The 14,052-nt window shown below is 42.5% G+C and overlaps 2 protein-coding genes across 18 annotated transcripts in view; one reads left to right on the plus strand and one right to left on the minus strand.

Annotated features, from left to right (window-relative positions):
- Positions 1–5,383, minus strand: part of LOC119494180 (fibroblast growth factor 18-like) — a 247,537-nt gene extending 242,154 nt beyond the window's left edge. Inside the window, exons 1-2 of one of the 3 annotated variants that reach the window (XM_037779857.1) lie at positions 4,994–5,383; positions 4,513–4,630 (exon numbers count right to left, since the gene is read on the minus strand). The gene's annotated coding sequence lies outside the window, so the exon portion shown is untranslated. Of the gene's footprint in view, positions 1–4,512; positions 4,631–4,744; positions 4,789–4,993 lie in introns of those variants that run through there. The other 2 variants (XM_037779855.1, XM_037779856.1) reach the window with 2 other exon arrangements.
- Positions 1–14,052, plus strand: part of LOC119494157 (protocadherin alpha-C2-like) — a 169,968-nt gene that overhangs the window by 130,954 nt on the left and 24,962 nt on the right. Inside the window, exon 1 of one of the 15 annotated variants that reach the window (XM_037779811.1) lies at positions 57–2,569. The exons of the other annotated variants lie outside the window; for them this stretch is intronic. Within the exon in view, the coding sequence (XP_037635739.1) occupies positions 185–2,569 (2,385 nt within the window). The 5' untranslated portion in view covers positions 57–184. Of the gene's footprint in view, positions 1–56; positions 2,570–14,052 lie in introns of those variants that run through there. 15 annotated transcript variants of the gene reach the window in all.

Raw genomic sequence — 14,052 nt, forward strand, 5'->3', positions numbered from 1 at the left:
CAGAGTTAAAACCTTTTTTTCTGTGCGACGCTCCTCCCTTTTCGTTTAGATTTGTAATTCTTTGTTCGTCGTAGCAGTACAGAAAATCCTCACTGTGTTGAGGGGCTCTTGTCTGGATGTATTCATTACTGAGAAATGTTACCGCTGGAGTGAATTTCTCCAAGTAAATTGTTTAGCAGGCTATATGGGCAGAATGCAAGAAGGGAATATTTTCCGGCATTGGATTTATTTTTTCTTCTATATATCTCACATATGCAGCCTCGCTGGAGCACAGATTGTGTATTCCGTTACGGAGGAATCGAGCCCCGGTACCGCTGTGGGGAATTTGGCGAAGGACTTACATCTGAATGTACACGAATTGGAGACTCGGGGTTTTCAGATTTCAGGACCTAATACGCGGTATTTGGAAGCAAATGCTAAGACGGGGATACTTTTGGTGAAAGACAGGATAGACCGAGAGGAGCTCTGCTCTCGTAATGTGAAGTGTTCTCTGGAAGTGGAAGCCATTGTGAACTCTCCGCTGAATCTTTATCGCTTTGAGGTTAAAATTGTGGATATAAACGACAATGCACCCTCTTTTCGGATACCGGGAATGGTTTTGAACGTGTTTGAGTCAGCTTTTCCAGGAGAAAGATTTACACTAGCAAAGGCCTTCGATGCAGATGTCGGCAGTTTTTCGGTTAAGAGCTACAAGCTGAGTCAAAATGAACATTTCACCCTGGATGTACAGAATGGAGGAGAGCCGAGTATGTCTGCTGAAATGGTGCTGCAGAAAGCCTTAGACCGCGAGAAACAGCCAGTTATCAAGCTAACACTGACAGCTGTAGATGGAGGAAAACCTCCTAAATCAGGCACGTTACAGATCACCGTTAATGTGCAAGATGTAAATGATAATATTCCGATTTTTGACAAAACGCTGTATAAAGCCACAGTGTCCGAGAACACTCCGCTCGGGGCCACCGTGATTTCCGTGCATGCTCGGGACTTAGATGAGGGTCTTAACGGAGAAATACTGTATTCGTTTATCAATCACGACAGTGATAATGACGTTGACAAATTTGCCATTAATAACCTAACAGGGGAGATTACAGTAAAGGGTGAATTGGATCACGAAAAAAGCAACGCGGTTGAAATACGGGTCCAAGCAAAAGACAAAGGATCAAGTCCAAGAGCATCTCACTGTAAAGTACTCGTTGAAATCACGGATGTTAATGACAATCCACCAGAAATATCAGTAACATCCTTAGTCAATGTAGTGAGGGAGGACGCACCCCCAGACACAATGGTTGGACTTATAACAGTGAGAGATAACGACGCAGACAAAAATGGCGTTGTTCAGGTTAGAATAGTTGATTCAGTGCCCTTTACAATTAAGAACACATATAAAAACCATTATTCTTTGGTCGTGGACGGAACTCTAGACAGAGAACGAGCTTCTCAATATAATGTCACAATAACAGCGACTGACGAAGGGGTTCCTCCTCTTTCTGGCACAACCATTATTACAGTCCACGTGTCTGATGTCAATGACAACGCACCTCGTTTTAGAGAGCCTGTTATAAACATTTTCGTCAAAGAGAACAGTCCTGTAGGCGCTGTTATCTATACTATGACTGCAGATGATCCCGATGTGGAGGAAAATGCAAAAGTAACTTTTTCAGTACTTAATAATAATCAAAAGAACGATATAATAGGGTCAGTTATAAACGTGAACTCAGAGACTGGAGATATAGTCAGCCTGCAGTCTTTTAACTATGAGGAGTTAAAAACGTTTCAGTTTAAAGTTCAGGCCACAGACTCTGGTGTTCCTCCGCTCAGCAGCAACGTGACTGTGAACGTTTTAATCCTGGATGAAAACGACAATAATCCAAATATTCTGGCACCCTATTCTGAGCACGGCTCTGTTAACAGTGAGAGCATCCCCTTTTCTGCTGAAGCGGGATACTTTGTGGCAAAGATCAGGGCTGTAGACGCAGACTCTGGATACAACGCGCTGCTTTCTTTTCACCTCTCTGAGCCCAAAGGAAACAACCTCTTCCGGATCGGAACCAGCACCGGAGAAATCAGGACTAAGAGGAGAATGAGTGACAATGACCTAAAAACTCACCCCTTGGTGGTGTTGGTTTCTGATAACGGAGAACCCTCCCTGTCAGCTACTGTGTCTATTGATGTGGTGGTGGTTGAAAGCACAGCTGACATCCAGACTCAGTTCAGACATGTGCCCATAAAGGAGGACAGCTTCTCTGATTTAAACCTGTATCTGCTGATCGCCATTGTGTCGGTGTCAGTGATCTTTCTGCTGAGCTTCATCAGTTTAATAGCTGTCAAATGCCACAGGACTGACGGCAGTTTCAGCAGGTACAGCGCCCCAATGATCACCACCCACCCTGACGGGAGCTGGTCTTACTCCAAATCTACTCAGCAGTATGACGTGTGTTTCAGCTCAGACACACTGAAGAGTGACGTAGTGGTTTTCCCCGCACCGTATCCACCTGTAGATGGTGAGCTGATCAGTATTAACGGAGGAGACACTTTTACCAGAACTCAGACTTTACCTAATAAAGACAAGGTAAGATGTAATTTTCCCAAACGAGTTGATTGACAACTATTTTTGTAACTGTTGTAAACACCGTTTCCTCCAGTATAGAAATGACTAGCTCTGCTGGGCCTCTCTGCCTGCCTTTGGTATAAGCGCTGTCCATGGTACTGAAATCGCAGGGGCCTATTGTGCTAGTTATCCCCTAGGACCGTCTCACAGAGCACAGCACCAACTGGGGTTTTGTAGTACTTCCAAAAACTACAACATCCACTTAATATTAGGGCTGTCAATCGATAAAATTATTTAATCAAGATTAATCGCAAATTAATCACACATTTTTTATCTGTTCAAAATATACCTTAAAGGGAGATTTTTCAAGTATTTAATACTCTTATCAACATGGGAGTGGGTAAATATGCTTACTTTATGCAAATATATGTATATATGTATTACTGGAAACCATTAACAACACAGAACAATTACAAATGGTTTCCAGATACCTTCACAGGTACAGCATTAGCATAGAAAATATGCTCATATCATAACATGGCAAACTCAAGCCCAACAGGTAACAAGTGTCAGTGTGCTGACTTGACTATGACTTGCCCCAAACTGTATGTGATTATCATAAACTGGGCATGTCTGTAAAGGGGAGACTCATGGGTACCCATAGAACCCATTTTCATTCACATATCTTGAGGTCAGAGGTCAAGGGACCCCTTTGAAAATGGTCATGACAGTTTTTCGTCGCCAGAATTTAGCGCAAGTTTGGAGCATTATTTAGCCTCCTTCCTGACAAGCCAGTATGACATGGTTGGTACCAATTCCTTAGGTTTTGTACTTTCATATGATGCCAGTATCTTCACTCTAGATACTAAAAGCCCGCTACAACCTCCAAAAGACCGACTGCGTTAATGCGTTAAAGAAATTGCTTTATATCAACACATGATGAAGCAAAAGTAGTCATGATAATAACCTACAGTAATAAGTATATAGAAAAAAAACAACTTGTGAGTAACGTCATCACAACTCTTCATTGTACAGTTTAAATGAATGACGACGTGCAATAAAGTAGCAATTAATTATAATTATAACTTGGATATTTACAAACATTTTGGAATAACTTCACATATTTATGTATTATAAGCTATGTTTATGCAGTGCTACGACTGTGGGCTTAAGGCACAACATTATCAGACTGTGTTGCTCTCTGTCAGATAAGTGTCAGCACGGTGCTCGTATGCACTGACCATAAAGCTTTCTTTACTACGTTTACTACGTTTCTTCACCATTCATTGATTAATGGAGTTTGTGAGCTTTAATGCGCCTCAACTAAACCACACAATTGTTAACAGAAAGCAGGATATTTAGTAAAACACACAACAAAACACGGAGGCGGATGACTCAGACACTACATGGGGTCTGTATCACAAACAGTCGGTTACGTTAGCCAGCTAAAGAATCCGTACTCAATGGATTCCTTAGGTTTTCTAGTTTCATATGATGCCAGAAAAGGAAGGAAATGAAGGAAATAACACGTACAGTAATAAAGTATCTAGCACAAACACAGAACTTAAGATATTGATGTATTATAGGCAATGTTTACGCAGTGCTATAAGACTGTGGGCTCAAGGCACAACCTTATCAGACTGTACTGCTCGCTGTCAGCACGGTGCTCTTGTGCACTGACCATAACGATAAGATAAGATAATATAAGATATTCCTTTATTAGTCCCGCAGTGGGGGAATTTGCAGTGTACAGCAGCAAAGGGGATAGTGCAAAAAAACAAGATGCATCAGCTAACAGTAAAAAAGAGCAAAACAGTTTCTTCACTATTCATTGATTAATGGAGTTTGTGAGTTTTAATGCGCCTCAACTAAACCACACAATTGTTAACAGAAAGCAGGGTACTACACGGGGTCTGTATCACAACATGTCGGTGAAGTTAGCCAGCTAAAGAATCAGTACTCACCGTCAGTAGACTTGAGAAGAAGTTGTAGTTGCTTCATCGGAGGACAGCAGTTGCAGTTGGCTAACTAGTCAGCTTGGATTCACTGCAGTTATCGTGGATTCAAATGGCGACCCAGCCACTGCAGAAAACAAATAGTGTTGTATTAAAACGCACAGCAACTTCTCAAACCACTCGTGTATCATAAACCCACTCCTCAAACGTGTAACGTTAGCCGTTTCTCTCAAAACCATACCGTAGCTTGCTCAGATTGAACACGCTAGCTAACATTACTTCTGCGTTGCTATAGTCTCCATAGCAACAAAGCTCCATAGCAACAAAGCTGCATAGCAACAACGCTCAGCTGGTAGTAGCTTATTCAACGAGTGAATTCTTCTTATTATAGCTTATTCAACGAGTGAATTAGCTACTAGAAAAGCAGGAAATGTTTGGAACAAACTCAACATACATTTCAAAGGTAAAATAATGTATTTATTTAACTTACAGTGGTGGTTATGAGACGTTTCTATCCTGAGGGTGCGCTGAATGTGAGCGGTGTTTATTGCTCACTAACGTTACTAAACGGTCGTATGTTGAAAACCTAAACTTAGCAGAGATAAGTTGAACTTCTTAGCAACCGGTCAGGCTTAATAAGTCGATTTTATGGCGGTGTTAATGTTACAGAAACACAGCTCAGTGAAAAGACTCCCCATAATGTCAACAAACATTTTAAAATTTGAACATGGCGCTTCTTCTTCGCTCTGTCTTGGTTACCGGTCAGCTCTCTGCGCTCACTGCTGCCACTAAAGGCTGGAAGATGTACTGCAACCAGATAGCAGCTAACGTTGGCTGTAGGACACAAGTGACTATTGGACTCAACATGAGTTGTTTTTGTAACTGCTGCATGAATAATACCGCAGTCCACCTGAGTAAGTCTTGATTCTGTTACTTCATTAGTGCATTTCATCGACTTTCTATAGACTGTTGAGGTCACCTGTGATTAACGTTTGGCTAATTACAAACCCTGCTTCTTTCATGTGAAAGATGGCTAGTTTGGAAAACCAGAAGTAAACAGAGCTTAATCATCCTTATAGGCCTTTTTCAAAGAATGCATTTTGACATGAACACAGTAGGAAAAGCACAGGTTTAGATAATACATTTCATCACAGCTGAATTCCATTTAGCTGCTTCGGGTTCAGGGTCCTGGTATAGGCTATTGTGCATCGTGAAATCTGTCCTGCCTTAAGCATTAACTCTTCACAACTCTTCATCTCTGTCTAACAGAAAACCATCTACTCTATAGTTTCTGTCTCAACCAGACTCCATTCTGTTTTAGTCTGTAATAATCTTGCACATGTTGAATTTTGCACAGCTACATTTGAACATTTACTACCTCAACTATTTTTATTAAAGAACAAAACATTGTCACTTGCACACTTTGCTAATGTATGTTATTACACACTTGCTAACCTGTGCAAACCTGTGCTTTTCCTACTGTGTTCATGTCAAAATGTATTCTTTGAAGAAGGCCTATAAGGATGATTAAGGTGTAATTTTTTCCACTTCATGGAGTACAGCAGGAATGTGAGGGAGATGTCAATCAAGCACAATTTGTATGTGCCCACACTGTCTTGAGAGGAGGTCGAATTAAGGAAAATAAGTGAAAATACCTGTGTGGGTGGATCATGAGTGTGTTTATTCCCATAGGTATCCCATAGGTATTCAGCCTTCTTTGATGTTGAATAATCTATATTTTTTTCTTTATTTGATATTGCTCATTCATATTTTTCTACTCTTGCGATTGAATGGGTTTCTCCTGAGATGTTTCCCATCAGCTTCTCTGGAGTCACACATTATCGTTCACGTTGTTATTCACCATTAGAGCTGTTAATTCTCTACTATTTGTTCTCATCATATCACTGCATTCTACCCAGAGCAATTACTTGCATACTTATATTGTTGTTTAAGTTATATTGTCCTTAAAAATCCACTGGTATGTAATGCTTATATGCCGTGCCCCCTTGTCTTTATAGGATAACTCTTAGGAACTGCACCTCAAGACCCCAGTGTATTGTGAAACACAGTTACACTTTTAAAGGGTAGTGTGATATTGTATTTCTAATAGTATATTAACAAGCCATCTTTTTACTTTCAGTATAAAAGAATAAAGAGCCTAGGAAATTATTTGATACAAATAATACATAATAATAATACAACTGCTCAATACATAGATATGTTTATTAAACAACATACATCCTCAACATTCTATATTGTGCAATTAGATTCACTGGTTCTACATGTAGTTCCTTCTATATTTTTCTCACTCTTGCCTGCTCAATTTCTCCATTTCTATTGCTCTGCAATGCCTCCTCCTCCTCCTCTTCCTCATGCTGCCAGAACTCTCTCCCCTCCCCCTCTCCTTCACCAGCTCTCCCTGAGAAGGGGAGCAGCTGAGAGAACTAACAGGGAATTAACGTCCGTCTCTGCAGACATGTGTGCCATCAGCCTTAGAGCGCTGTAAACACGATCTAATATATTTTCATTAACATCCTTAATGTGTGTGCCATGTACAGAGGCGACCCTGATCCGCTCATGCCAAGTAGGACAGAGTGGATTCAGTTCTGATTGAATTTGTCAGTGGTTAAATCTAGCTTTGGATGTACATCCGTGTAGCATTTTATTTAATATGGTTATCATTGCTCCTAACTGCTGGTGTGTGTGTTCAGATATTCTCAGTGAAGCTATAACAGCAGGCCCACATAGTGTTGTGGTGGATCTGTGATGCTTGAGTCACTCCTCAGACGACGTGACCTCATTTCAGGGAGTGGTCCAAGCACAAACAAGCATGGCCACCGGATCTGTCAAAACACCCCTTGTTTGGTTGGTGCAGTGTGAAGGCGACGGAACCAGGGCTTTCTTTCTGCGCTCTCAAACACACTTTACATATTGCAGGCGTGTGTGCGGGCTATGTGAAGCTCTTTTAAAGTGGGTCAACGTGTGATTTAAAAATGGTGGCGCGCTGCATGCACCATCTGAATGAACCTGTGTTCGCTCTCTCTGATACAGTCTCTGCTGCCTATATATGTACATACTTTCCATACTGTGGGTCCTGAATCCATGCCTGGAGCTGTAGTTCAGTATGTGTTCTGTATGCTGCAGCTCTCTGTGCAATGTGAGAGAGGGACAGAGGGGGGAGGGGCAGGTAATTTTCCGCTTCTCTCTGCAGCAGCAGCAGCAGGGAGCTTCAGTACCGATCGAGGTATCAGCTCAGCTCGGCTCAGCTCTCTCCCTCCTTCTATTGCTCTGCGGCTGGGCGGGGCCGACAACACCTAGTCCTGTCAATCACAGCCAAACCAGTGGGGCGGGGCAAAGGACCAGGGTGGAGGAGGAGGAGGAGGAGGAGGAGAGGCTTTTATCCACCATCAGAACATCGTGTGTCTGTGTCGATGTATGATATTTTTATGAAGCCGCAACACTGTACGTGTTTTTTCATGCAGCAGATATTGCCCACTGTGGGTGCTTTATAGAATCACCATAGTAATAATATATACATTGTAGAGCTATTGGGAGCAGCCATATGCATAAGATGATGGCTTTAGAGTGTGTATCCGATGAAAGCTTCTAACTCTGCGTCCCCCTGTGCTGCATTAAATTATTGATTCTACAGCAGGCTGCATTATCCTGGTTGAGGCATACAGCTAAGTGGTTCACAGCTCATAGATTGCAGAGGCATTCACCTAAGTCATTTTGGCGGAGTGCACAGATGGGTTTGACAGATGGACCAAAAACCATGACGTATAAATGCTCTTACCTAACCAGTTTTAATACAAGGACAGAACAGCAGAGCGGTTAACACAAAATATTCTTCTTCTTTATCTCCCTGTCTGTCTGTCATACACACGTCTTATACAGCACTTCCTGTTTTTCTCCTCTACAAGGGTGTGTCCTTTGTGTGAGTGAGGTTAGCGCTGCTATCTGTGGTTACCATGGAGACTGTTCTGAGCCTTAATGAAATGATGAACTAGTCTGTTTCCAGGGAGCTGCCAGTATGTACCCGCCCCCACCCAGACATCCCAGCATGTGCTGTGGGGATGCAGGCAGGCAGGAAGGAAACAGGATGGACACAATGGGGGGTGCATGAGAGCTGGAGAGAGAGAGAGAGAGAGACAAAGAGAAAGATGCCAACCAAAGATGTGCAGCATTTTGAACAGAAATGCCAAGTCAGACGTGTGTGAGATTAGAGAATCGGTTCTAAAAAAGGGAGAGGGTTTTAGAGAAAGTCACAAATACAGCAGCACAGACTGGAGCCTTGAGCATGAGATAGTGAGAAAACTGGAGCTTCTGAGGATGAGATGGACAAAAAACACATTAAATACATGCCCAGCAGCTGAGTGAGAACATCACAGGCTTACAATTGGTCACAGATAAAAGGAAGAACTTATCACCACCCCTCCCCTTCTCCCCCACTTCCATCCACCAACCCGTCCTCCATCCCGTACTCCCTCTTAGTGGCATTGGGATGTTGTTGCATCCATTAGATTAGCTTTGTCATGCTCAGAACCACGGGTTCCATCCTCTCCCATCCGACAAGTATACAAAGCCGGGGCATCCTAAGAGGGAAGTATCCAAAGCCTGCCTGCGTTTTCTGATAGCTTTGTTCGGTGCCACAACAAGAATCTGTTTGATTTATGCACAGGCTCAACCAGGACAACCAAGGAACTGTTTAACCCTTGCTGGGGCCCCAGAGGGGGGGATTTGTGCTGCTTTTAGTTCTCTCATGCCCTTTATTTTATGAAAGCAAGGTACACAGGGGATCAGCACAAACAAACGTACCCGGAGAATGCCTCCTACACCCGCTTACTGTGTCCACCTGAGTAAAAGGATTTAGGTTGCCGTGGGACTTTTGTTTTGGAGATTAGAAAATGGGAAAGTTCTTGTTAGAAAAGTATGACGAGAAGAAGGTATGAGAGCACAGCTTTGTCAGTGTTATAAACCTATTAACTAGATAACACCATTCACCAGTCTGTTTTTGCTAATTCAGTTTACCAGTCAGTATCTTGAGTTTTTATTTTTTCTAGGCACTTTTCTTTTCATTTGAAAGAGTGATGCTGAAAAAGTGAGTGACAGCAAAACTAGAGCAGGTTGTGGTACCTTACCTGTGATAGAAGGTTGTTTATTTCCTTTTTTTTGGATAGGAAGACAAATTGTTTGAGTTCAGCTGGCTTTGTTCGATGTCATTTGGCACTAGAATCCTCCTTTAAGTGTGTGTATCTAATAAATGAATGTTAAATTTATAGTTACTGTTTTGCTAAATATAAAGAAGACTTGCTCTTGTGCCGATTACACACGGTGGTACTGTAGATTCTACCACCAGTATGCTTTATACTGCTCTTTCTCGTCTCACCTCTGGAGGGTGCCTTGCCTTATATCTGGCTTTATCCATTGCGGTCATGACTGCCATTGCAGTGTGACTTCTGTGCCCTTCTCTCTCTCTCTCTCTCTCTCTCTCTCTCTCTCTCTCTCTCTCTCTCTCTCTCTCTCTCTTAAACACACACACACATTCATGGCTGGGATTATGTTTTAGTGCTTTGGCTTAATGAGAAAGCCTGTGAGGATGGGCAGTGGGCTGATGATCACGTGCCCAACCCTTGTACTACCGATATAATCCAACAGAGGGACCAATTTCACTGTCTCTGCCACCTCTGCTCCCTCTTGCTTAGTCTGCCTCTCCCACCCATGCAGTAGGATTCAATTTGCAGTGCTATTGACATTGCTTTCTTTTTCTTACTGAGGCATAACTCTTAATATACAGAGATTGTGAAACTTTTACTGTTTGTTGTCGTACATATTTTAGATTTTTGTTTCAGTAGAAGCAATAACCAAAGGACAGCGTTGTTGTTAAAATGATTTGCTGGTAGATGTTAAATATTTCCTCTTTCCCTCAAGAGCAATATTTTGATTTCATACATCCCATGATCACACCCACAATGGCAAGCATCAATCATTAAAATGCTTTATTTGGTGAGACAGCTGTTTAGAGTGCTGTTTCTGCTGTCTCTTCTAAGAAAAGGTCTGTTTTGTCAGTTTCAGTGCATCTTCTTTTTATTTAGCTAAATCAGAAGGCACATTTCCTGACACCACAGACGCTGCTGCCCACCTACACAACAGCCTGCAGACATTTCCTCTATTTTTCTCGCTCATCTTCTGTTTGAACTAGCATGAAGAAAATGGAGAATAGTATTTGTGCCTTTAACATTCTACGAGTACTAATGTAATCCATAATACAATGACTGCTGTCCCTTTGTGCAAAGTGGCACTAAGCCAAAGCTTTATGACATTTTGAATAAGATGGATATGAAAACTTTGGGGCCAGCACTTTCTGATTATGGACGTGAATAATAATCTTTTCCGTCTCCATCTAAATGCTTTAAAATAAGGCACATAATGAAATGTATCTGTAGGTGTATTCAGTATAAACTCTGAGAGCCTGCATGTGCCTATCCCCTAGCAGTCAGTGCATCAGTTTATCAAAGCCCTTGATGGCTGTTTCCTGCCATTTACGAATTAGAGGAAACAACAGCTGACATTCATTCAGACATCATTTTGTCCTTAGATAGCATTTGTGTTTTTTTAGCTGTGTTTTACACTGCCTGTGTGTGTGTGAGCGTGCATGCCTACAGGCACAAATAAGTGCCCTTTAAGTTTGCATGGCTGCCTCTGTTTGTATATGTGTTGACCGAGGGAGTGATGTAAGGAGTCCTGCTTCATGATAGCCCAGCCGTGACCCGCTTCTCTGTGGATCTCCGCTGTCATCTGACTCACTAAAATGGGGGGATTCCAGATAACAGACTCTGAGGGGAAGTAATATGAATGGCTTTTAGAGTGGCCGCTTACAGTATTAATGAGGTTGAGTCTTAGAGAAGAGAATGTTATTAATATGGTGGCCATCTTGCATAATTGATGCAATGGGGGAGGGTGTTAATGTTCTGGCAGTGAGGATGAACAAAGCGGGAGTCTCAATTGTTAAAATCTGAATTATCTCTCACATCTATCTATCACAGGCCTAGGTGTATGAAGCCACTGTTTTCAGTCTGCAAAAGGCATGAGCTCTTGTGTTTCCACTTAAGACCCCAGTATGCCCCTCAGCCAGTGCTCAGCTGGAACAGCGGATGCACAGCTGGAGACTCTCCACAGTGGAGAAAGTAGGCGAGAGACGATTGGGGGAAGTGAGAATATGGAGGGATTGGGAGGGGGTGAGAATACCAAAAAAATGTCAAGGTCAGATAAATGATTTGATGAGGATGGGGAGCGAAGTTGTGACAACCCTTTGTTTTTTTTAAGACAAGTTACAGTAAACATAAGCGCCAATTATGTCTTTGAAATCTGTGTTTGTTGACGCGTAACAAGCGTCTGTCTGCAGGTGGAATGACGGTGATAGCTTTATCTGCAGCACCCTTGAGTGAAAAATGAAATAAACCACAGCTCAGCGGCACGCAATTAACGCTGAAACAGATGGGTGTATTTGAAACAGGTAGAGAGAGCTGTAACACATCCAACACCCTGGAGTGTCGGGGGGGTGAGGAGGAGAATGAGAGAGACGGCCGGGTGCAAAGGTCAGGTGTAAATCCAGCTCTGTGTTTGTTGCTGACGAGATAAACGTTGCTTGTTTTCATTTTTGTGTCATTGTCAAACGCAGAGGTTCACATGTCCCACCGGGAAAATCTGCTAAATGTCACGGTTAGCGTGGCGGACCAGACATGTAGAACCCATCAGAGACCGTTAGGCCAGGTTGAAAGAAACTCTGTGTTATCACCGCTGCTCAGTGGGATATAATGCAGAGAGAGAAGTAAATGTCAAATACAGTAAACCTGAAACAGTTATGCATAGGGTTGATCCCAATACTTCGAACCTTCGATCATTGCCATGGTAATCGACCCCTTAATCAGTATTCGAATGCTTCAATTTTTATATATTAAGTATGTAATAATAATGTATAAATCCCTAATAGCCCATGAAATAAGGAATAATCCCACAACATTATTCATTATTCAATTATTATTAGTTATTCTCACAGAGATATCGCCGTTTGTTAAGTGCAGAGGTGCATGTGTGTACAGTATTGCAGCAGGGGCACTATCCCGAAGCTTCGAATACCTTCGAATATTTCTCACCGAAGCTTCGAGGTCCAAGTAAGCCTGCAACATGCAAACTTTATTATTATACTGATAAGGTTAGAGGTGAACTACCACAAATTGAGTCTTTGATAAACGCACTGCATGCAGAAGGGATTTATGTAGCTCATGATTTATCTTCTTTCGACGGATATTTGGCTGCTTCTCCGACTCCCCATTTCGCCACCTCCTCCTCATCACCTTGGAGTGTGAAGAGTCACTCTGTATCTATCCATCCACTAGCAGCATCCGAGTGAGTCACTGTCTTCTCCCTCGTCTCCCGGGATGCCAAGCGCTGTCATCGCCGTGGGCAGACCGGGGCGTGGGTGAGAGTGGCAGCGCACCAGGAGAGGAAAACAGATTATGTGGGCGAGGGATGGACGCTCATCTTGGCCCAGTGGCCTGGGTGAATCGAGTAGGCTCAGGGTCTCACGGGTCTTCACAGCATATAACTTGTTTAAAGCGTGGCGGTGGATCACATTAACACTGTTTTAATGTCGGTATACCTTATGCATCATTGTTGTTCCTCAGACTAATTTGTATTTATATTTTTGGTGGCTCTCCAGGACCTATTTACGTGAAACTGCCAGCACTGAACTTGGGTTGATTATGTTTTCCGCAGTCGTTGTTAATTTAAAATTGAATAGTGAGCAAAGATCTTTCATTTCTCTCTGTCATATTGACTGCAATGGGGAAAGGGGTTAAGGTCTCATCTAATTAACTTGAACCCAATTTAAATCTGAATTTAATTTAGGTCCATGGGTTCTGAGGCCAGAGTAATTACAGGACAGCTGGAGCAGGATGATTTGGGTGTTAATGTCACAACCTGCCAGGCCAACACGTTTTCATCCCAACTCGTCACATACTGCCCCTTTAAGACCAACTCCAGGTTACAGTGTCACCTGAAACTGAAACACCAGTATTGATGGAGGGAATTATATTAATTAAGGATATAAAGCTGATGACTGAGGGAAACTATGAGTGCAAAATGTGTTGCTCTTTGTAAGTGCTGCAGCAAATAGTGATGTGGACACTTTTATATTATAGTTTTTGCGCATTATTTATGTGCATAACCATTTATTACTTGTCAGGAGAGGGCAGCGTTGTGTTTTTGCCAGATGTGGAAAGGGGTCACATCTGGAGCATCTTGTCTGTGACCCGGTTGGCGTCGTCACCAGTGAACGTCCCCATCATTAGTCATATGGCATAGGCTTTTTGTTTTATGTGGAGATGAACCTGCACCGCTTATAGGGCTCTGCAGCACACGTCCAATAGCGATGTAGAGGTGCAAAGCGTCGTCAGCTGTCACTGTGGGGACAAAGTGATATGATAAAGGATCAGAAAATGTTTTTGTGCTGACACAAGAAGTCAGTGTCTCAGCATTTAACAGACA

This window comes from Sebastes umbrosus, chromosome 9 (genome assembly GCF_015220745.1).
Source record: "Sebastes umbrosus isolate fSebUmb1 chromosome 9, fSebUmb1.pri, whole genome shotgun sequence".
NCBI lineage: Eukaryota > Metazoa > Chordata > Actinopteri > Perciformes > Sebastidae > Sebastes > Sebastes umbrosus.